Genomic DNA, 22,921 nt, shown 5'->3' on the forward strand with positions numbered 1-22,921 from the left:
TTTGTGCCTTGATTAAAATGTGAAGATGCATCTCTGAACAATTGTTAAGAGCATTAGCAGAGGTAATACAGACACGAACAGAGCAGAAATGTAGTGAACTGCAGGATTCACTCCAAACCCTCAGGCTATGAATCATCTTAATGTAATGTGTGCCAGCAGGTGGAAATGACTCAAATTTGTTCCCACAGTGAAATATGCAGCACACTGATACTCCTCTCCTGTGCTCAGGTTGGTGTACAATCCGAGCCATTTTGTTTTCCATGCAGGCACCACATTAAAAGATGGTCAGATAATCAGTCATTTTTATGTGTATACAACAGTGTGCCTGATACTGCCATTGGATAGACAGTTCCTTTCTCACTGAATTGTTGTTAATGACTCATAGTGAAAGAAGAAACTCCTTTGTTTTGTTGATACGACAATATCAGCGTTTTTTTCTATGATAACATGCACATTTTTTCAGGGTTTCAGTTTAACGGAGATGCTACTGAGTGGTCAGAATTGTGAGTCATGGCTCTGTGCTTGTTACCTTAAATGAAGACATGGGGACAGGACAAAAGGAAGTCAGATATCTGCACCAGCGTGTTAACAGAATCTCAGCCACAAAGGAGGAACTCTGCTATCTAACGAAGCACAATGGAAGAAAATATAATGTATGCAAATGAGGGAAACAAAGACCCTGTTCTTCTCTCTGCGGTCTGTCGACTGTATCAGATTCCTAGCTATCTTCTCAGCTCATCCACTGCGCTTCAACTACATCTTATCAAAACATTTTTGCCTCATTGATGCATTGCGAGTATTTAAATAAAATTATATATGATGCTTATCTGAATGTATCTGCATGGTTTCACAAAGGGATGTGACTTGGTGATTTATGGCAGAATAAAGCATTCAAGACATCACCGCCTTTGTGAAACCAAAAGTTGTGCTACTGAATGAAAACACTGTCTATTAATAAAAGTAATCTTCCCAAATTTCACAAGTTGGTCAAGTGTGCAGCATCTACAGGCCTTGGAGCAAATTGTGAAATTGAATTAATTTACATGGTGATACTTTGAGCTGAAATTCAAGGCACCCATAGTCAGAACTATCACCATGATTTAAATTGGCTTTTTAATCGAGTGTAATAATTAAAGTCTTGTTATGAAAATGTTTTCTTGTGGGTTCGTCTTCTATTGGAATTCAGACTGCATTACAATGGAGTTGTTTTTTTTTTAAACATTTACCCTATAAATAATAAATGAATGAAATGAAGGTGACATGAAGGTACTAAGTGTTCTCTAAACTCCATTCTGTTGTGTTTTGCAGCTTCAAGGATCTTTGCGAAGGAAGATTGAGGGACATGCACCAGGACCAAAGCAGAATGGGCTCTCCTGCGGTTTCTCCGGATCAGACTTTAAGCGGGTCCGTGTGGATGCTGGTGGTATGGGACACAGACCCTGCAACCATAACTTAAGCCAGCCTCATTCTCTGCAGGGGTCCTCAACCATGGGCATGCAGAGGAAGAGTTACATGATGCCCCATGGAGTGGGGTCAGACATATTCACCATGACCCTGAAAGAAATGAAAAAAGAGCCCGTTGAGGCCCAGTCTTGTGGTCAGTCAAACGCAGAGATGATTTTTGACTTCAAAGATGAAGGTGGCGGTCAGATTGACCCAGAGCTCCAGGATCTTTTTGATGAGCTGACAAAGACAGTGCCAACGCTGAATGACCTGGAGTTTGAGAAGATGCTGAAGCAGGATGATACATTTGGTTTGGATCTAGGCAGGCCGAGCTCAGCAGGAGCAGCTGCCAGCCTGTGTTCCCCAATGGATAAGCCAATAAAGATGGAGCACTCCCCAGATTTTGGCCAGGTTCATGGTGGCTCGCCACAGCTTCGACCAGCCTCAGCAGGACCCTCTTTCACACTGACCAGCACCTCTTCTACCACCACGTCGCAGAAAGCTAACACTCAGGCAGGACACCCCAGAGCCCTGCCCTGCTGGCCAGAAATATCCCACGCAGAGCAGCTGAAGCAGATGGCAGCGAACCAACAGCAGCCGAGCTCTCTGCTTCATCACCACCACCAAACACCACCCGCAGGACTGACCAACTGGGCTCCTGCCATGAGCACCCACTCCTCCACCAGCGCCTTCCCCCAGGACAAGGTCTCCAGCGCGGCCCCGCTGAGCCAGCAGCGAATTGGCTCTCAGAGTAAAGGGATCAACAACTGCCTCTTCAAGTCAAACGGCCACAATGGTGCCCATCATTTGGACATGAAGGTTCTCAGCACCAAGCCCACGTTGCACTTCAGCCCCAAAGCACCACATTCTGCCAGCCAGCCGATGCCTATCATGGCAAGCTCAGTGAACAAGGCTTCAGCCCAGCAGCAACAGCCTCCATCGACCGGCCAGAATCCGCCACATTCAGCTCTCCACTTCCAGAACCAACAGATCCCTACGTCAGGGGCTCTTTGCCTGCAACCCAAGTCGGTTCCTGCGGGGCTGCCTTTTAAACTGGCACAACAGCGACAGGTAAGAACTTTGTCCAAAATCACTTCACACATGATTGCTCGCATGTGAAAACCTTGTATCTCTAAATGTTTTGGGAACAAATTGACCTTGAGCTTAGATTGACTTAGAAGTTTTGACCATATCCAAAAGCATATTATAAGCTCAAGACGTTTTTAAAACTACAGAGGAGCATAGAATACAGCTACATGGTAAACATTAAAATCAACAAAATTGTGATTGCAAGGTCTTACGTATCATGTATCTACCTTCATGTATGTGATTATGGCAATATGAGTCAACACAATGCCATAGGTGTTACAAGGTTCTCACGGTGCATGTGCCTAGAGCATGCTATTATGTGTGATAGCAAAAATACAACATAGGGTGAATTCAGGTTATGTAGTTTTATGTAGACAAAAAAATGTTTAAATCTAGAAATCACTATGGCCTTTGGAACATCTTTATGTTGGATTCAGATGGGAACCAACCATGTTTCAGAAGCTACACACCTTCAAACATGCCATGACCCCCTCTGTCGCTCACGCAGCATGTTTAGGTTATGCGGGACAATTTGTTTTTGTAAAGTGGGAAAGTCATTTTTAGATTAAAAAAAAACAGGCTTCTTTGTTACTTAATGAATGCAAAACCTTTTATTAAACAAGAAAAAATACATCGACTTCAATGTAGAAAGAGCTGTTTAAGAATATTTTGGCACAAACGGCCATTTTCGTTTGAACAATGTTATATAATACAAAACAGTTTTGGTGATTGGCTGTTAATTTTGCATATTAACATCATTACAATCTGTCTCTCTGTGCCTGATGTCCCACATTACCTGAACTCACCCCCATATAAGAATAGTATACAACATAACTAGTGCAATAAAGCATGAGATTTATGTTTAGTCAGTGGCAATAACCATATACTATAGACTATAATTACAAATTCTTGTGTGATTTTATTTATTCAGATGTTAAATTCCTGGCTTGTGTATTTTGTCGCACTCTATATACAAAGTAAACAATAGTATTTTTCTACTGAAGGTATAGTAACATGATGCAGAGCAGTCAAACTCGCTCTCTTTAGTCTTCCTCATCAATCGCTTGCCTCAGTTTGCTCGCAGCTGCCAACCTGCTGTCTGAAAAAGCAACAATGCTGCGCTGTTTGTTTTGGGACTTTATTTTCATTGTTCTAGCTGCTTGACTGTGCCTTTGCTGTTGTGACTCCCTTGAATATGTATTTCCCCTGAAAGTGTTTTGACGATGACACAGATTGCCAGAGCATGGTAGATTAACATGCAGGACTTCTAATTTCTCTGCTTGTCATGGTGGCTCCCCGTCAGGGCACAGATATGCACAGCGGGATTTGCTAATTGGAGGTTGTTAGCTACAAGGGACAAGTGGTGGAAAATGACAGTAATCTGCTTAGCCTGGTGCCGGAGGTTGAATCACTGATTTGTTATGATTGGGGAGATTTAGACCGTCCCCTCTTTCATTTTTGCTCTAACAGTATCTGTAGCTGTCTTTGTGTGAAATGATAATGCGAGCCACACAAGAGAGCTCTCATAACCTCTACAGATCAAGGGAAGTGCTTGAGTGACTGGGAGAGGGCGGGAGGAGGGGGAGAGGGAGGGAGTTATTCAGACATGGAAGTAAACAAGGTAGGATGACAAATACATCATCACACATTGGTAAAACAGAACCTGTTTTACCACTATACTGTAACAGAGAGCCATCACTAATGGCTGTGCATGCTCAATGGTTGTCTTAAAACTTAAAATATTAGCATTTTCAGAAGCTTTCAATTCATGCATGAGGCAGAAATATGAAAAATCTTTGAAATTAGTGAATGATCTTGAGCCTACAAACATTTTTAAGGACTGTTTTCACTATATTAGGGCTGCAACAAATAATTATTTTCATTGTCAATTATTCTGGTGATTCATTTCGCAAGTAGTTTACAGATAAATTGATTAGTTGTTTGGTCTATAAAATGTCAGAAAAGGCCCAAAAAACAATGTTTAATCTTGTCCATAATCCAAAAAATGTTCAGTTTACTGTCATTGAGTAAAGACACCAAGAAATATTAACATTTGGAAAAAGACAGCTGTGACTTTTTTTTCTTGAAAATGTTTTACTCAAACCAATTAATTGATTATCAAATTAGTTGGCAATTAATTGGTTGAGAATTAGTCGATTAATTAACTAAAATTGTTATGGAAAAAAAAGGTATCGCTTATGTCACAAATAGCATTATTATTACTATTAGTGTTAGCGCTGGTGATAATTATTAATAATATTTTTGTGGTTCTATTAATTAAGCACATTTTAAAATAAACTATAAGCAGTAAAACACTGTACGTGATTAAAAGTTACAACTGTGTGAAAGAAGGGGAGAAGAGACTTAGAAGAGCTGGATATCAAATAATGAAAAAGCCTTAAATGAATTTTGATAAATTATTAAAAAAGAAAATGTTACCAAAGTCTGGAGCTTCTGAAAGTGAAAGCTCGGTCACCTCTTGTCTTTAAAATGCTGAGGACATGCGGCTGTGCTCGAGTTCATGAGGGGTAAAGTCTCTGCGAGCCAACTTTCCCAAGGACATTGTGTTTTAATGTGCAGTTTGTTTGAACAAATAATATATGCAAACATTGATAGCATAGGAACTGTGCAGAAGAAACAAGAGCCTCCTTGTGATTTTAGAACAAGTGTTTAATGGTGTTTGTCTTCTGCGTTCAGCACGGACAGGGTTAAAAGTCTAGCTAATGAGGAAGGGACAGCTCACGGAGAGAAGAAAAAAGAGTAGAGTCTCTTCCCACAGTGAATTGAATTAGTAATGCCAGAGAAATAAAGGTCCTGAAAGAGTGCCCTGATCGCCTGTGTAACACTAGGAACTCACAGCGGGTTTCCTCCCACTGAGTGAAGCTGAGGACCATTTTTACGGCCTGAGATGTGAGCTTCGGTACTTGTTTGAAGCTTCCTACAGTTTAATAATCGCTTGCTGAGTCAAACATGTCAAAATTCAAATCCACGACTATGCAACTCTCTAGCTGTGAGGTCATACACACACAAAAAAATACCTCAGTCACTTGAAGTATGAATACATTCTCTGGCAGCTTACAGTAGAAGACACTAATGCATTATGAAACCTGAGCTACTGTGGTTGGTGGGCAATGCTATTTCAAGGACAGAATTTAGCTAGTCACATCAGTAGAGTGTGGTGTGTTTAAGCCAGAGAAAGAAAAATATGGCTTTTTTCGTTCTGGTGTAGTGGAAATAATTGCAGGTCTTGTTATTTATTATGTTTGACATAAAATTGATTTCTGATTTTTGCCACTGCAGAAATTTTCTGGTTCAGGTGCAAAAGGGACTATATTAAAGAAATATTGAAACTAAATGTGTGTTTGAGTTACTCACCCATCTCTTAAAGGAACTGTCTGCAACCTTTGGAACATTTATATACTATAGCAGCATAACACTATTTCCTATGGAAAGATATAGTGGAGTAGTTGCATCCTGAGCAGAGAATGAAGTCACGCTACGTCTCTGTGTTGTCATCAGAGCTTCTCTCTTAGTTGTTGTGGTAGACAGTCCCGCCTACAAACATGTTAAGGCCCAGACACACCAAACCAACATCAAAGACCTAGTGGCAACAAAGGCCGACTGTTGTGTTGCCTCACGTCGCCTGAGTCTCAGCCAGGAAGTTGTATTTGAACACCAGTGTTGGGCAAGTTACTCTCAAAATGTTATATATCATATATTACTAGTTACCATCATTCAAACGTCTCTGTGTAGAGTAATAAGTTACTTATTACATTACCTTTGCTTACTTTCACCAAAATGACCTCACAAGATCTAATAGGCATTTTAAATGGATGAGGGTCATGTTGTTTCATAGCAGCTAATCAAAGCACAGAAGCTCCAGTGTATTACAGTTCATTTCAAACCCAGTGCTGCACAGTCTGGCCCATTCATGCATTCACATCCAGTGGTTACCACTTTGTATTAGGATACCCTGTTTATATTAATAATAGAGATAATATAGAACAATTAAACAGCCCAGACCGTTTAAAATAAATGAAAAGCTTTGGACACAGGGAGGGTCAGGCAGAGGATCAAACTCTGATAATCATGATATGGATGAGTATTTGTAGGCCTATGATATGGAACACAATAAACAAATATTAAGGTCAGTACAACAAACAGAATGGTGTGTGAGTAAATCACTATGACGAGTGCACATTAATACACCGGAGCTGGAGGACCCACCTGCTGGTTCCAGGTGTGCTGGTCACTTCCAGCTACAGCAACACTGCAGAGAGAGTTGCTCTGCAGTTGAAGGGGATGGGAGTGGATAAATCCAACATATACTAACATCACCCATATCTGTCACTGGGATGAGGAAGAAACAAACCAGAGGCAAGCTCCTTATCCCTGCTGCTTTCAGGCAGCCTTTGAACGCAAAAGTAGGACAGGATAAGTTGTAGGTATATGAATGGAAACACTCTGGACATGATAACTCACACGATCATTGGCACCCTTCTGTGAGGTAGTGTGTAATGAATGATATGACAACGCAACACAAGCTTTGGGGATGTTTTTTCTGGTGGCGCACTGGCAGAAGTGGAGCAATGTGGCATGATGCAGTTGAATGAAAAAGAAAAAATGAACACTTTATTTTAGGTGGTAACCCATTACATGACATTGTCAGTGTACTAATATTACCCATAATCCTGTTGATAACGCGTTATATTACTTTGTTACTGCTAAAAAGTAACACTGTTGAACACACTGCAAAGACTACAGCCAACAGCCAACTAGCACGTATGTTCTGCGCCTGCATGAGAGGAAATAACTCTTCATACTAGTAGGTGGTGGTAGTCTGTATTCATCATTCAAAAAAGGGAAAGTGAAAGACGGACTCAAAATGCTAGTTGCCCAGTTAGCACATTAACAAAACAACTTGATGTTAAAATAACAAATGTTATTTACAGCGCACTGGTGAACTATAACATAAACAATTAGGAACCATTTCTGCTAAAGAGCTCAGCAGCTAAAGAAAAATCTTAACTGATATAACAAATTTGTTTCAATCTCACGCCCTCCTGACTTTATCTGAACTGTCAACCAGAGTGATTTCATTCACCGACAGGTTCTGTCGTCTCCACTGCCAATTCCTCATTGGCTGAAAAAAAGTTGACAAGGGCCAACTGGTGCCAATGGTGTGGCGCACACCTCAAAAACTAGGGTAACAGACACTCATCGACAACTCATGGTGTGTCGCACGTGCATGTTTGTGCATGCGAGTCCGTGTTAGTGTGTCTAGTGGCTAGCTAATTGTTGCCACTCTTCACTGCTTTCATATTGTGGTTACTGGTGATATAAGGATGGCTCGGAAGTGTAGCGCCCAGCCTTCAATTTACCCCCCCGGTTAACAATGTTAGCATGTCAGCACTGTGTCTGTTTTTAGCGCTGTGTATGGAGTTAGCACTGTTAACTGCTAGCCGCTGGCTCAGCCGCTGCCATGTTGAGAGCCGTGTGCATACAATCTTGTCCCAGAGACTGAATCATTGATATGCTCCAAATGTTGCATACAGCCGCTTTAATTTCATTTTGATATTAATTTTCACAGTGGGGATTGGGCCTGCTATACTGAAAGGCCTCTTTATTGAATTATACATTTCATTTTAGCTGTTTAGTTTCAGTAATTTTAAGCATCTAATGAGACTTTTGCAAAGAGTTTTACTTTTTGTATATTTGACTTTCAATCCATCTAAAGTGGCACACTAATGTACGCTTGTATTTTAATCCTATCTAAATATTTACATTCTGTACAGTCTTATCCAGAGTGACTTCTGCTCAGCATAAGACAGCACTGTTAGATCAAGTGAAGACAGACATTTGGCAGCAATTTCATCATCCCAGTGATTAGCCCCAGCTAATACAGATTTCCATTTAAATACTACACAAGAGCTGGTACTTTGCATTCTGCAGATTAGAGTGCTCTCCCTACTGAAAATGCCGAACCCCAAATTACAACTGCAACTTAAGATAAAGGTTTTTTGTTTCGCACTAAATAACGATTCCTCAACTTTTGTTGACAATCTTGTGGCACCACATCCCTCGGTAAGGATAAGAGTGGGGCCACGGGGGCTGAGCCTACCAGGTCACTCAGGCAGTGCTGTGAAGGGAGTACTTGTTTCCTGGGAAAGGGAGCTGCGGCCAAGTCCAGATGCCGAGGCGCTCCCCAGGGACAGCGTCCTGAGTCCAGACTGGAGGAAGTGCAGTGTGAGAGCCGGCAAGGCTGGGCCTGGATCACTGTCAGCTGCCTGCACTGCTGCAGGATGGGAGACTAAATCACTCCGCTCCTTCTCTGAGGCCTGAGACACATGTGGTATTCATTAACAACAAGCTTGTGAAGAATGAAAGGGGGGAAAAAACATGGAAAACAGCTTTATGACACATCAGGATGACAGAGAGGATTACTCAGTTGTACATGCTAAAACACCCCTCATTGGGTTTTTCTTACAACAAAGACTGAATAAACCCTCTCCAGTGTACCTCTGCAGGGAAGATGTTTGTGATGGTCACAATTTCTCACAGTCTCTGGGTACAGTGAATCAAAGCCAGTGACTCCGTTTTCTAGAGTAACAGGAGAAACCACTGTTTTGATGTTTTAGTCGCTGTGTAACCTCATTGCTGTGCTTGGTTTGCTGTGTGGGTTGAACTCGGCGAGAAGGCGAATATTAGCTCATGTGAAATGGCTTGTGACTCCTGATGAGTTTCAACTTCCCTCATTCTCTAATCCTGTCTTGTTAGTTCTTCAAATTTCGGCCCCATTCATTATCATTCTCTCAAACACACACACACACACACACACACACACACACACACACACACACACACACACACACACACACACACACACACACAAGCATGCACACACATACACTTACTTCCCTCTCTTTTTTTTCTGTTTTTCTCTCTGGGACCACAAAGTCACCACCCTGTAGAGATTCACCCTCTGCAAAGAATCTGTCCTCTAAGTAATAGCTTCTGCTAAATGCACTGTTGGATTTCTAATCCATTTCACCCTGGGAAACATTTTAAGTCAACACATTGACTGACATTGTATACACAGCGTGTGTTGACTTGGATTTGGTGCACATTAACCTCCTTCATGACAAATGCGTGCACTCGGTTGAAGCTCGAGCATAGTGAGAGTGTCCCTGTGTGTCCACAAGAGAGATGGGTTTTACTTGGAGTGCTTGGATGGTCTGCACAGCTGCCTAAAAAAGCTAAGAAATATGCATTACAAGGACATATAACATCTCAAACACCCACGATGGTGAAAGCTTATCTGCAAAAGCATACGTTCAGGATGGGACTTCAAGCAAAAGGCTAGTTTGGCTATCTCAATTTCATTTGAGTGCTGCCGACTACAACATTTTAATCAGTGTGATAGTGTCAGGAGCCAAATGGGTTTCTAGTGGATGGAATGCCTCCTTGCCAAACACAACACAGTGATCAGTAAAGGAGAGCTTATTAAATGGAGGTAGTCATGGTGCTGGCGCTTAACTCCCCATTGGCACACATTTCCTGCTGTCTCAGGGATTCTTTCCACTCTCTTTAGACACAATTATCAAGGGAGAAGCAGGCCTTGAGGAGGGCTCGCGCTCCCCCTTCCAAAAAAAGCCTCTCTCCAAGTCTCCCTTTTTCATCTGCAGAGGGAGTAGCCTTGACCACATTCTGGAGGTTGAATAGCATCTTTGACACAGATCTATGGTATCTTGTAGAGTTTTGCCCTCTAGTGGTCACTCATGTTATTGCATTATCTTGGTTTTGTGTTTTTCTACAGCTTTCATGGCACTCCACTCCAGTCTCCAGGCAGATAAGAGGCAAAAAGATGTATTTGAAAATAAAAAAAAGTCCACTGACACTTACATTAAACCATCATATGTGTCTTCTTCTAAGGGTGTACCTCCTGGTCCAAGGATGCCCACCAATGGAAGCTTAGGGGTCATGTCAGCTCAGTCGCAGGCACGGCCCCCAGCACCCAACAACCAGCAGAAAGGCCCGGTGAAAACTCAGGCCATGCAGAGACAGCTTAATCAACAACAGCACACCATCGGCAATTCTGTAAGTAACATACTTTATCACAAAGCATTCACCAGTTGATAGGCACTTCAGACTTTGTGAGTATTTATGGACAATTTTGCCTTTTCTTTTTCAGGACAAAGACAATGCACATGATCAGTTCAATCGTCATCTCACAAGGCCGCCACCTGATTATAAGCAGTCAAGAAGTATGGTGGGAGTTCAGCAAGGGAACATCTTCACAGGTACTTTAAAGTTTTGATAATTCAGAAATGCTTTCAGTGTTGGCAGGTGACCATAGTTGTAATCAGTTTTTCTTGGTATCCCTTCAGGACAAAACTCCACCCAGTCTTCCAGCAATGGCCCTGAGAACGACCTACAGTCCTTGTCTTGTCACCTCCCAAGTGGTTCAAAGATGAGTCCTTCACCATCGGACCGCAGATTTGGCATTGGGACTGATTGTCGTCCGACTTCTTGTATCGGCCAGTTCCAGCAGCATAACAATCAGAATCGAATCGGACTAAATCAAAATAAAGCTAGGTTCATGGGGCCAAACGCTCACGGCAGTTCTTTTGGGATGAACAATGTAGGAGGTGTACAACACCCGAGAACGACAGCTGACCTGCATTCATCAGGGGTACCAGGACAGGGTCTTGGAGGCTTGATGAAAATGGGCTGGAGCTCAGCCAACAAGCAAGTGACAACTGGACTTGGTATTAGGCGGCTACCCAACCCACTGCAGTCTCAGGGTGCGCAGCTGGACATGCCAAACCATCCGTATCAACAGAGGCACATCGGCCCTCCCAACCAGGTAGCGCCAGACATTGGGATGCTCCCTCTTAACCCTTCGCTAAGAGACACAGGCCCCAGACCAAACCAGCCGATAATGGGATCTCCATCAGCAGTGGGGAGCCTGAACCAGGCCTCTCCGGAACAGAGGGTACCAGCAGGCAACTTTGCAGAGCCCAGTCCGAGCTCTAGCAGCTACCAGAATAACCGGGCCAATCGTCTGACCTTTGACTTCCTCCCCGAGGGAGACAACACAGTTCCAGGGATCAACACAGACTCAGACTTCATAGACTCTCTTCTCAAGTCTGGCTCTGGGAATGATGATTGGATGAAAGATATAAATTTGGATGAGATTCTGGGCAGTCACTCGTGAATTTGGGTCACAGATTGCTAAAAATCAACCCGCAGCTCAAAGTATAGAGGTCATGGATGTAAGGTGTAACATTTGTAAATAATGTTAAAAAGGAATTTTATAAACTCATATTATTTGTTATCCAAGTATACTGTATTGTTTTGTATTGTATTTACTGTGAAAGGAGTTGTGTTCTGTCTTTAGTATTCTGCATATTTTATTCCTGGTGTATTGGCCAACAAACTACTTTTCTTTGCAGTCACTGTTTTTGTGGTCTGTTTGTCATACTCATGCTGTAGTGCTGTCATTTAGGACACAATACCAAATTCACACTGTGGAGAGAACATTGCTGTGCTGCTTTCAAGTTCATCTCGGTATTCCAAGTTCAGTTTCTAAATCTGCATCCACTATTTAGCATGATACGATATTTACCTTCAGACGTTTTGCTACCATACACAGAGAATCTTGCCACCACCAATGTTTTCTTACTAATTGTTCAAGCTTTTTCATCTGTGGTAGTTTTTGATGCAATTTAAGTAATGTAACCATTCTTTTTTTGTTTCATGTGATATTTAATAATTATTGGGATAGTATTAAGACATTATAATACATGTAATTAATAAAATTGATTTGAATAAATGAATAAATAAAGTGTTGTTTTTGTTTTCTTCTTACATTCATTTCCCTGTTTTCTGTGGCTCATACTATATTACTGAAATACAGTCATTGCATCAAGAACAGATACATTTTTTTGAATCAGGAGTCCTCAGATGTAACACAGGGAGTCTGACAAAGATCCACTGTTCCTTGACAGAGAATTTGAGGAGATCTAAAAAGGTTAGAGATAAATGTGTTGGAGGCTCTTCCAGCTGTGGGGTCAAAGGAAGTTTATGTTCTTTATGGTGTTATGAAGGAATATCATACTTGTTTGTATTTTTAAATGCTTGTTTCCTCTCTTCTATACATAGTATCCTTGCCCTCCATTTTTGTAGGCCACATGTACTAAAAGACTACAATACCCTTGAGTATGAGCTTCTGATCAGGGGAAGAACACAGATGTTTTGCATTAGGGCTAATTACAGGAATGGCTTAATATACACCAAACTGTCCCTTTGTTCTGTTTGCCTCGAGTGCCTTAAGAAGGGCAATGATCCAGAGCTTGTTTATTATTAGATACAGTGCAGATCCAAGAATGCGGAAGTAAGTTTTTTTTTTTTTTTTTTTTTTTTAATTCACTTGAGATTGTCCTTCCAGCACCTACTTGGAGTCAGCCTCTCAGCCAGGTGAGTTGACACTGACATGACAAAGACATGTTGATTACTTCAAATCACCAAAATCACATGCTGACCACCAAACAGCACATCCTTGTTTGTATTGCCCATCTTTAACTTTCAGCAATAATTTCAAAGTTTATTTCGAAGGAAACTTCCATTGAAGTATTAGTATACTATCATGTCTGCCTTGATGCTTGTAGTGTTGTCTTGAGTCAATAGTGATACTTTATCTATTGAATTCTATTTAGTGTTCAGTTTTTGTTAACCAAGACCAACAAACAGGAACTGCCTTTGTATATAATACACAGAAAATAACCTAACCTATTACATAAATTCAACATGTAAAAGAAATGGACAAAATATGAAAATAAATAATATAGTATTAGGGGAGAAAACCCCCCCAAAACAAAACACAACATATACTGTATACTGTGATCTATACACTACACTTGATGGAGTTATGGAATTATGGAGTTGATGGTTAAGATGAAAAATGTCACAATATGTTATAAAAAAAAATTAAAAACAGTCATAGTATAATTTGTAAGAAAATGTTATAAAAATCGTCATGCTATAGTGGGTCATAAAAAAAACAACATGAATGAATAATATGATACAATTGAATGTCATAAAATCATTAAACAGTCATAGTACAGTATGCCATAAAAATGTCATAAAAATTCATACTATAGTATGTCATTAAAGCAGTCATAAAATATGATATAGTATGTCTGTCTTTCTGTCTGTCATTATATATATATATATATATATATATATATGTCATTATATAATGCCATTGTATAGTATGACTTGTTTAAAGTTTGTACTACACTACAGTATGTAATTAAATAATGATTTTAAAATGACATGGTATAGTATGCTAAAAATGTCTGTATTAAATAGCATGTAATTGAAATAAAATATAAAATTGCTATTGTATGCAAAAAAAAAAAAAAAAAAAAGATTCATAAAAAAATTCCAAACTATAATGTCATTCATAGAAAAAATTCAGAAAAGGTTCATTGTATGGTATTCCATAAAACTGGCATGAAAAATCCATACTACAGTATGTCATTAAAAAAAAAATCAATATTATAGTATGCCATAAATATATCATACTATAGTATGTCATAAAAAATCATTAAAAATGAAGTTTAGTGTCTTTAAAAAATCATTAAAAATGTCACAATAAATTATGCTATAAAAANTCATTAAAAAAAAAAATCAATATTATAGTATGCCATAAATATATCATACTATAGTATGTCATAAAAAAATCATTAAAAATGAAGTTTAGTGTCTTTAAAAAATCATTAAAAATGTCACAATAAATTATGCTATAAAAATGTCATAAAATTGTATGTCATTGAAAAAAAAGACATAATAAATCATTGAAAAATGTCATAGTATAGTGTACCATAAAAAAAGGCCATAAAATATCATGTCGTACTATAGTATATCATTTTAGTATGTCTTTAATTAATTATGTCTTTAAAAAACAATAACATAATGCTAATGGTAAGTAAACCATTAAAATGTCATGAAAAATGTTTTACTGTAATGTCATACTTAAACGTCATAAAATAAATGTCATGGTGCAGAATGCCTCAATAATTTATATATAAAAAAGAAAAGGTTATGCTACAGTATGTAATCAAAAAAGAAAAAAAAAACATTAAAAAATGACATAGGATACTAGGCCACAAAAAAATGTCATTAAACATTTCAAATTATAGTGTGCAAAAAGATTAAAAAATGCCACATGTACCCAAAACATTCACAAAAATGTGACACTTCAGTTCATCATAAAAGATTAAAAATGTTATAAGTTAGTATGTCGCTAAAAAAAATTAAACAAAAAATGTAATGATAGTATGACATTTTTATGGTGTACTATCATATAATAGTTTAGTAGGCCATAAAAGCATAAAAATGTCATTCTGTAATATTTCATTTTAAAAATCATAAAATGTGTAAAAAAAATAAATAAATTAAGATTTATAATATAGTATGCCATAAAAAATGACATAAACAAAATCATACTATAATATTTCATGAATAAATGATACAGAAAAAAGTAAAAGGATTTAATTAAAAAAACTCATACTATAAAAAAAAATATTTATGTCATGGTATAGTACGCAAAACAAATAAAAAAAAAAATCATACTATAGTATGTTATATTAAAGAATTATAAAAAACATAACAGTGCCTTTTTTAAATGTCAAAAAATGTAAATCATTTAAAAAAGACATATTCTAATATTTAAAAAAAAATCCATTAAAAATCCATTGAATATGCAATAAAAATAAAATTTCATGCCATTATATGTCATCAAAAAAACTGTAAAAATGCCATAGTATAGTATGTTTATTTAAAAAAGTGATCAAAAAATTTTTAAGAACTGAGAAAACTGAAAAAAAATCTTGAAAAAACCCCCAAAGTATAGTATGCCATAAAAATGTCATAAAAATGCCATATCATTGAATGCCATTAAAAAATCACTAAAATGTCATCTAGATTATATTTAAAAGAATTGTTTTTAAATTCAGCATTCCATAAAAATGATGTAAAATGGCATGCTACAGTATGTCATTAATAAAAATACCACTACTACTACTATGACTACTACTACTAAGTCTGCCATTAAAAAAAAAATCTGAAAAAAGTCGTATTATAGTATGCCATAAAAATTATAGTATGTCATTAAAAAAATATGAACTATGTCATAGTATAGTTATGTCATTCAAAAAAAATTGTAAAATAATATGCCAAAAAAAGTCATTAAGTTATAATATAGAATGCCATAATTGTGGCATAAAAATGTCACACTGTAGTTTGTCATTATAAAATAATAATAATAATTATTATTTAAAGTGGTAGTGTAGTATACCATAAAAACTGTATAAAAGTCATACTATAATGTCATTCAAAACATCATTAAAAATGTCATAGTATTGTATGACATGAAAGATTAAGAAGAAATGTAAGTGCAGTATGTCATGTCAAAGGCTGAAAAAAGTCATTGTATTGTCATTAAAATAAGTTTTAAAATAAGGCATTGATAAGTATGTTAATGATATACCATAAAAAGCCGTTATTATAAACATCATTATATAGATTGTCACAAAAAGTCATGTAATAGTATGCCATAAGAACCACATAAAAGTATAAAGCAACATAAAATTGAAATACCCAACTTTAGTAAAAGTTCCTGAAAATTGTATTCAAGTGAAAATAGTAACTTTCCACTGATTTACTGTTTACTGCCACCCAGTGGTTGAATAGAGGAACTACAACATTTCCAGTAAATACTTTCAAAATAAAACGTTATAAATTAATTATTTAAAGATTATTGACCTTTCTCCTCATGATGCTCACAGGAAACACACTGCATGAAATAATACTATTGTTAATTTGCTTATAAACTATTTTTTCATCTCTATTGACCTGTGGTTTACTCATATGCACCAAATAAGGCTGTATTATTCACTGAGAAGTTGCAGTTTATTCTTCTGAATCTAGGTCACACATTTAATGTAAACTAAAAGCACCAGCTATTTTAAGATATCACCATGAACACAATAAAAGCTTACAGGGTAGGAACAGTCAAGAATATCCTATGTATGAATATTTAGGATCCATTTTTGAATACACAACCAATGAAATACAAAACCACAAAAGGAAAAAATATTACCACAAAGTATATACTTTATTTCAGGCCAATTTCAAAGTATCATATGAAGCAAGATATAATGTAACAGAATTTATTGTTCTAAAACACATGCACATATCTATCAAAAAAAAAAAAAAAAAGAACAGATCATTACTGAATATAAATTCATTTCATGTGCATTTAGAAAACTCTAAATACAAAATCCTTTAACTTGTGTGATTAGTTCTACTGCTACAATGACAGTCAACAGCTAATATGCTCTGACAGTTACACACTAAGTAAGCATAAAATCAGGTTTGTGTGACAAAATGCGTCATTGCATCAAAATGAAAACTCTGTAGCCGTGCAATACAAGCACTGTAGTGTACCACTCATTTTAGTTGCATTGTTCTCACCAACACTGTTTATCCATCTTAAATCCATCATCAACACATGATTTAATGATCAGTAAAATCAAAACTAAAAACAGGTTTCTCACACAGAATAAAAAAAAAATTGTTCATGTTCTCTGATCTAAAAAAAAAAATTGATCCATCAAGTTAATGCAACCAATGACGCATTGGTTGGCAACAGAATCAGTGTGACACCCTGTGAGGCTTCAACCAAGGGCATGCACGGCAGGCTGATTACTCAAAGGTTACATGCAAAGATGTAGACATGGTGTAAACATGACAATAATGTGATTATGAGAGAATTGTCAGTGTGTTGTGTTGTCTCCACTGCAGCTGTAGCAGTCTCTTACTCAGAGAGAATGTAAACATGTGAGCGCTTCTAGAAAAATCACTTGCTTCTCTGTTCTGAAACCTCATCCTTAAAATCTCGGGGTTAGTCACTCAAAACAACCATCTAAAAAAGAATCTCTCAGCTAGACCTATTCAGACATGTCCATTAACACTTTAAACCTACATCATTTTCTCATTAGCTTATACAGTGTGTTCATACAGAGGCTGATTTACAAATCATACTGTTTTCTGGACTCGGTGAAAATGGAAGCAAAAATAAGTGTTAGCGTCATTACAAAAAACATCTTTGGAATCTGCCACAACAATTCCTGACTGAGATAATAACTGATTGTTTCGTAATTATTTCACCAAAAAAAAAAAAAAAAATCCACAATCCACGTAACTCGCTGCTGTCAGTCAAACCCTGGCCTTCTACACTACCCCCTCGACATGACTCTTAAACCTGCTTAAACTTGTCCAAGTTGTGGTCTGTTAACCCCTCGTTTCAACACACAGCGTCGTGCAGAGGGATTCAGCTCCCTCTGCGGGAAGGCTGCGTCAAACATTTTAACCCTCGCCCCCTCTCTGTATGTTGTCACAAGGTTTAATTGATCAAAGAGCTGTAGTTTCTGTTTAGCCGAGAGATCTGCCTTTTTGGTTAATGTTTAGGAAAGATAGTTTTAAAAAGCTGCATGTGATCAACAAATAAACAATAACACTAATATGTATATAGTAAATCAGAGACAAGAGGAGCTAAATGGTTAAAAAAACAAATAGCCAAAACTGAATCATTGTGTCTTGGCAGACTTCATGGTGGTGAAGTGATGTGCTGTGATAAGAGTCGACCCTGTTAAAAAAAGTGTTAATTCATCTATGAAAGAAAAACAAGAAGCAAAATGCCATTTGATCTAAGCTATCATACATATGTAGTAACCTAAAAAATAAAGGAATACTAAAAAGATAAAAAGAATGAATCTTGAATTAGGCTTGGATAAGACTGAGATACTTAGAAGCTAGGGTTTAAAAAAACCCAAAAAAACAGAAATCCCTAAATCCCCTTATAATGTGTTTATAAAACAAAAATACAACTTTGATTACTGAACAGTAGAAAGAGGAAAGTGTGGTAAATGAACGCAGCCGTATGCTTGCCGCTGCATTACAGAAACTTAGTAATTGTTCGTGTTGCTCGCGTCTCAAAAAATACAACTGAAGGCACTTGATCTATCAAAGGTTTAACTTAGACTTGCTGGCACAGCCAAGCAGCAATGTAGTCGGTCCCCAGGCTCCAACTCTCACTCCACTACCCCGCCCCCCCTACCCAGCAACAAGCCAACATGTCCAAACTGGGCCTCACATTACCTTTACTCCAAATCAGTATTGTTCTTTATGCTTCAAATACATCATTTTTGGTTTCTCAGGCTCATTGAAAACAAACAAAAAAAAAGAATAAAAATGTACAAGGCCAAATATAAAGCTACTCAAGCTAAATGCAATAGTCCCAAACGCAGTTAAGTAGTGCTGGTTCACGCTATACTGCAAGAGAAAAGAGAGGCACCAGAGACTCCAGGTGATAACTGATGATGGCAGGTCTTGCATTAGAGCACATGCACCCGCCCAGCGCAGCTATGAGGGGAGACCAGGGGTAAGGAGCGGCCCCTGCTCTAGGTAAAGATGCCCTAGATTCACTGACAGATCTGTGAAAGATTTGGGGACCCTTGCGTTAATTGTCTGTTCATGGGCCAGCCTTGAAGACACAGACAAAATAAAGAGATAACACACCAGTGAAAAGAAAAGAACAATACTGCCTCACAAGAGGTTGGCCTTACACGCCGAGACAGAGACAGAAGTCCAGAGAGGCTCGCTGAAATGTCTTGTAAAAGCATCTATGACTCCTTCACAGATTAGAGCAGGCAGCAGTTCAGAGTGTGGCGAGAGGAGGAAGGAGCGCCCTGCTCGGATCTTCTATAACCATGTGAGGAAGCTCTCCTTGTCGATCTTGGTAGCTGCCAGCACTGTCTCCATGTCGTTGAGGATGTCAGAGCTCAGGGCCTCCTGGAGACTGGGCATCAGCTCTTCGCCCTCCACCGCCATGCTCTCGCTCTCAAGGGTGCCCAGGTCCACGTCTGTTCCCGGGATGGCGTCCAGGTAGTCGGGGAAACGACTGGGCTGTGTTGCCATGGAGGGTGGAAGAGGGTCCCCTAATGAACAGGAAAACATGTTGTTAATGATTTGACTCAGCAAGCTAGAGATGGTTTGGAAGATCTTGTCAGCTTGGCACATGACTGTGAAGATAATAATTGAGCCACATTCCTCTCTCTTGGTACAGACTGTAAATATGAGCAGCCAAGTGAGAAGAAAGAAAAAACACAGTCACATCAGACTCCTAGTTGTAATTACAAGCAGGAGATTTGGGGGATTTCTGACAGCTGTGGCATCACCCACATGGTGGGAGGAATTGCAAAATATCAACAAGCCAAGACAGCTTAACAGCCACTGTCATTATCAGTAGTCCATTGTACATAAAAACGACTGAATAAGTATTCACCCCAAATATCAGAAACACATTTTTCCTCTTACCGTAGCGCTATTTATGAATCTAGATTGTACTGGTGTGAGTTGCCGAGTATTGGAGATATCGCTTGACGAGATGTCTTCCTTCTCCTCAAAATAATGGAACTAGATGGCACTCGGCTTGGGGTGCTCACAGCATCAAACAAATACATTTAAAAATCGGAAAGATAATGTCTCTTTGCAGAAATCATGTCCCAGTTACTCAAGATAATCCACAGACTTTGTGTGAGCAGTTTCATGTAGGAACTATTTTCTTGATACCGAACTACACCCAACAACTGTATCATCTCACAGAAGGAAACGTGCATCTACTCATGGACGAGAGGCTTGTGCTAATGACGTGTAAATATTAATGCCGTCCTCCTCGGCTAAGGTGTAACCCTAGCTAGCTCAGTAGTGCTACGTGAGCTAGCAGTAGATGCACGCCTCCTTCTGCACTGTGACACGGCTGGTGGGTGTAGCTCGGTAGAAAATAGTTCCTGCATGAAACTGCTCACAACAAGGTCTGTGGATTATTTTGAGTAACCGGGTCATGATCTCTGGAAAGAGACATTGCTGTTGAGTTTTTCAAAAGTATTGTTGCCGCTTTTAGCACCACAAGCCGAGTGCCATCTAGTTTCATTAGAGTGGAGGGACGGCAGACATCTCTACAGCTGATATCTCCAACACTCGGCAACTCACACCAAAACAAAACAGACTGATAAACAGCACAACAGGTAAGAGGGAAAATATGTAATTTGTGATTCTGGGGTGAACTGTCCCTTTTAATAATACTACAGTTGATTCAAATTCAAATTCGTTATGAATAAAATAGGTAATCTAAGCAACTTTTCTATGAACAATATGTGGTGCGACTTCAGGTGGCCATCTTTGAATAATGATCTCATGTCACAACATATTTTCATATTCAGCCATGATGAATATAATGTGGCATTGTACAAAACTAAATTTGGCACCACAGCAGAAACTTTATCAACAGCCTATCCAGCCTATCAGGCTGCAGGTCAGACTGTCTGACAGGTAACCATATTGATTTTGCTCCCAGCCTCACCTGTGTCCATCTCATCCACACTGTTAAGGAAGTCATCTGGAGTGCGGGGGACACTGTAGCTGCTCATACTCAAGCCGCTGTCTGTGCTCTCATCCCTGGAGTGGTAGGTCCCGCTGAAACATACAAAGACATCTGGGTTATAAACTCTGCACAATCAGCAATAAACATCCTGATTTCTGTCAGACTGAAGGACATAAAAAGCTTTTTCTGTAAGCAGAGTTTGCAGATGTCCTTAATGACCTTCACTTAACTACTCTGAAACCCGACTACGTGAATCTAATTAACCGATCCAACAAAGCAAACACACTCAGTTATGAAAAGCACACAGGCTGAAAAGTAACAGTGTGGCCTGAATTCCCTCAGGGAGCTTCTGCATACATCCACGTTTCAACAGTATCTATTTGAACAGCGATGGCGACTAATCCACACTGACACTGAGCTTCACTTTTTCGCCCTCTGTTACGGAATATAGCAAAAAGAGCAACGATGAATGGGGCAACAGAGAGACAAAGAGGCAGATAGAAGACATTTGACAAGCCTATACTAATTAGCAGAGGAAAAATATGTAGGCAGAGTATGGCAGAGGCAGGATGAATGAGGCCATTGTGAGAGGAGGGGAGTGGAGTGGAGGCAACAGGGGGAGGAGGGGAGATTAGGTTGGCCTGTCTACTGACTGGACCACATGTTCTCATGGCCTGCTTGCTATTCAGCTCTTTCCTCACTTCATCCGCTCACAGAAGAACTAGAGCTTGAACTGCTAGAAATGATTACCCAGAATGCCACGGAGCAGCATTCACAGATAGTTAAGAGAAACAGCACGTCCCTTCTTAATCACAGCCATTTTCAGGTGTTGTTTGTGTCATTCCTGCTCAATCTGTGCAAGCTGTCCATCTTTACTCTGAGTACAGTGTGCTTTCATAAAAGCTTTTCACAGGTTACACCATCATTTAGCTTCTGTTTGTCTTTATTGCAGCAGTTGTACACCAGAGGTCATCATTGTGCAATGAACTCCAGCACAGACTGAGTGAGACATTACCATGTGAAGTGGGTTAAGCCCAGAGACTGGCCTTCTGTTTTTACTACTTGTGTAACTCAGGGAGCTCTGAGCAGAGCTCGAGCGCACAGATTCGCTCAAACAGGATACATTAAGTCTAAAGAGCTGAGCCAGAATGGAAGCACTTGCCAAGTGCACCGACGTCAATCAGCACACCTCAGCTGTGATTGTTCTGTACTAGAGGAAAATCTGCTCCACAGAGGCTACTCCTGGCTTCTGTATGAAACCAACCTGTTGAGGAATGGGTCAGAGCTGTTAGCGGTCATGGTCCGGGCATCCTGGGCCATTGGAGAGGACACAGGGTTCGTGCTGCCATCTTGATCCATACTGGTCGGCAGCTGATTTCTTATAGCGAGCTCCTGTGGATGATAAAGCAAAAATCCCATGAGCAACACAATCGACCCCGCAGCTAACCTCAGAAGCTAATTATACACAGCTACAGTGTCATAAAAACATATCACAACTGCCTTTTACCCCCACCGCGATGCTGGCACAGCATAAAATTGTAAATTGAGGAATTACACACAGACTGCCAACATGGTGCTCTCCTTTTCTCCCCATACAGAGTGTCAGATTACATAGGGGGGCCGACAACAGTTGGAGACAATTGTTTTCTACACATGCTCAGATCATGCTCAGATCAGATAAGGCCACGGATATGAGGTCATGCTGTTTTTTTTTCCACCTCCTTCCCCTATACGTCCTTGAACGGGAAGGTGAAGTGACTTGAGCGGTGTCGGCGTTTTGAGATCTCATTTAACTTTTACCGCGTCATAGACAACAACAGAGAGAAACAATGGGATGTGATGTTTTTAGTAAGGATGTAAAACTGCCACGGGACACCA

At 39.2% G+C, this 22,921-nt stretch overlaps 2 protein-coding genes across 2 annotated transcripts in view; one reads left to right on the forward strand and one right to left on the reverse strand.

The window, feature by feature from the left end:
* zmp:0000001236 (mastermind-like protein 2) overlaps nucleotides 1-12,362 on the forward strand; it is a 46,662-nt gene extending 34,300 nt beyond the window's left edge. The window contains exons 2-5 of the mRNA XM_050072378.1: nucleotides 1,309-2,514; nucleotides 10,465-10,629; nucleotides 10,724-10,832; nucleotides 10,920-12,362. Of these exons, the coding sequence (XP_049928335.1) occupies nucleotides 1,309-2,514; nucleotides 10,465-10,629; nucleotides 10,724-10,832; nucleotides 10,920-11,749 (2,310 nt within the window). The 3' untranslated portion in view covers nucleotides 11,750-12,362. The remainder of the gene's footprint in view (nucleotides 1-1,308; nucleotides 2,515-10,464; nucleotides 10,630-10,723; nucleotides 10,833-10,919) is intronic.
* A 4,333-nt stretch (nucleotides 12,363-16,695) lies between these two features.
* Nucleotides 16,696-22,921, reverse strand: part of yap1 (Yes1 associated transcriptional regulator) — a 30,000-nt gene continuing 23,774 nt past the window's right edge. The window contains exons 6-8 of the mRNA XM_050072429.1: nucleotides 22,308-22,435; nucleotides 21,023-21,135; nucleotides 16,696-19,598 (exon numbers count right to left, since the gene is read on the reverse strand). Of these exons, the coding sequence (XP_049928386.1) occupies nucleotides 19,363-19,598; nucleotides 21,023-21,135; nucleotides 22,308-22,435 (477 nt within the window). The 3' untranslated portion in view covers nucleotides 16,696-19,362. The remainder of the gene's footprint in view (nucleotides 19,599-21,022; nucleotides 21,136-22,307; nucleotides 22,436-22,921) is intronic.

Source organism: Epinephelus moara, chromosome 2 (genome assembly GCF_006386435.1).
Source record: "Epinephelus moara isolate mb chromosome 2, YSFRI_EMoa_1.0, whole genome shotgun sequence".
In the NCBI taxonomy this organism is placed as follows: Eukaryota; Metazoa; Chordata; class Actinopteri; order Perciformes; family Serranidae; genus Epinephelus; species Epinephelus moara.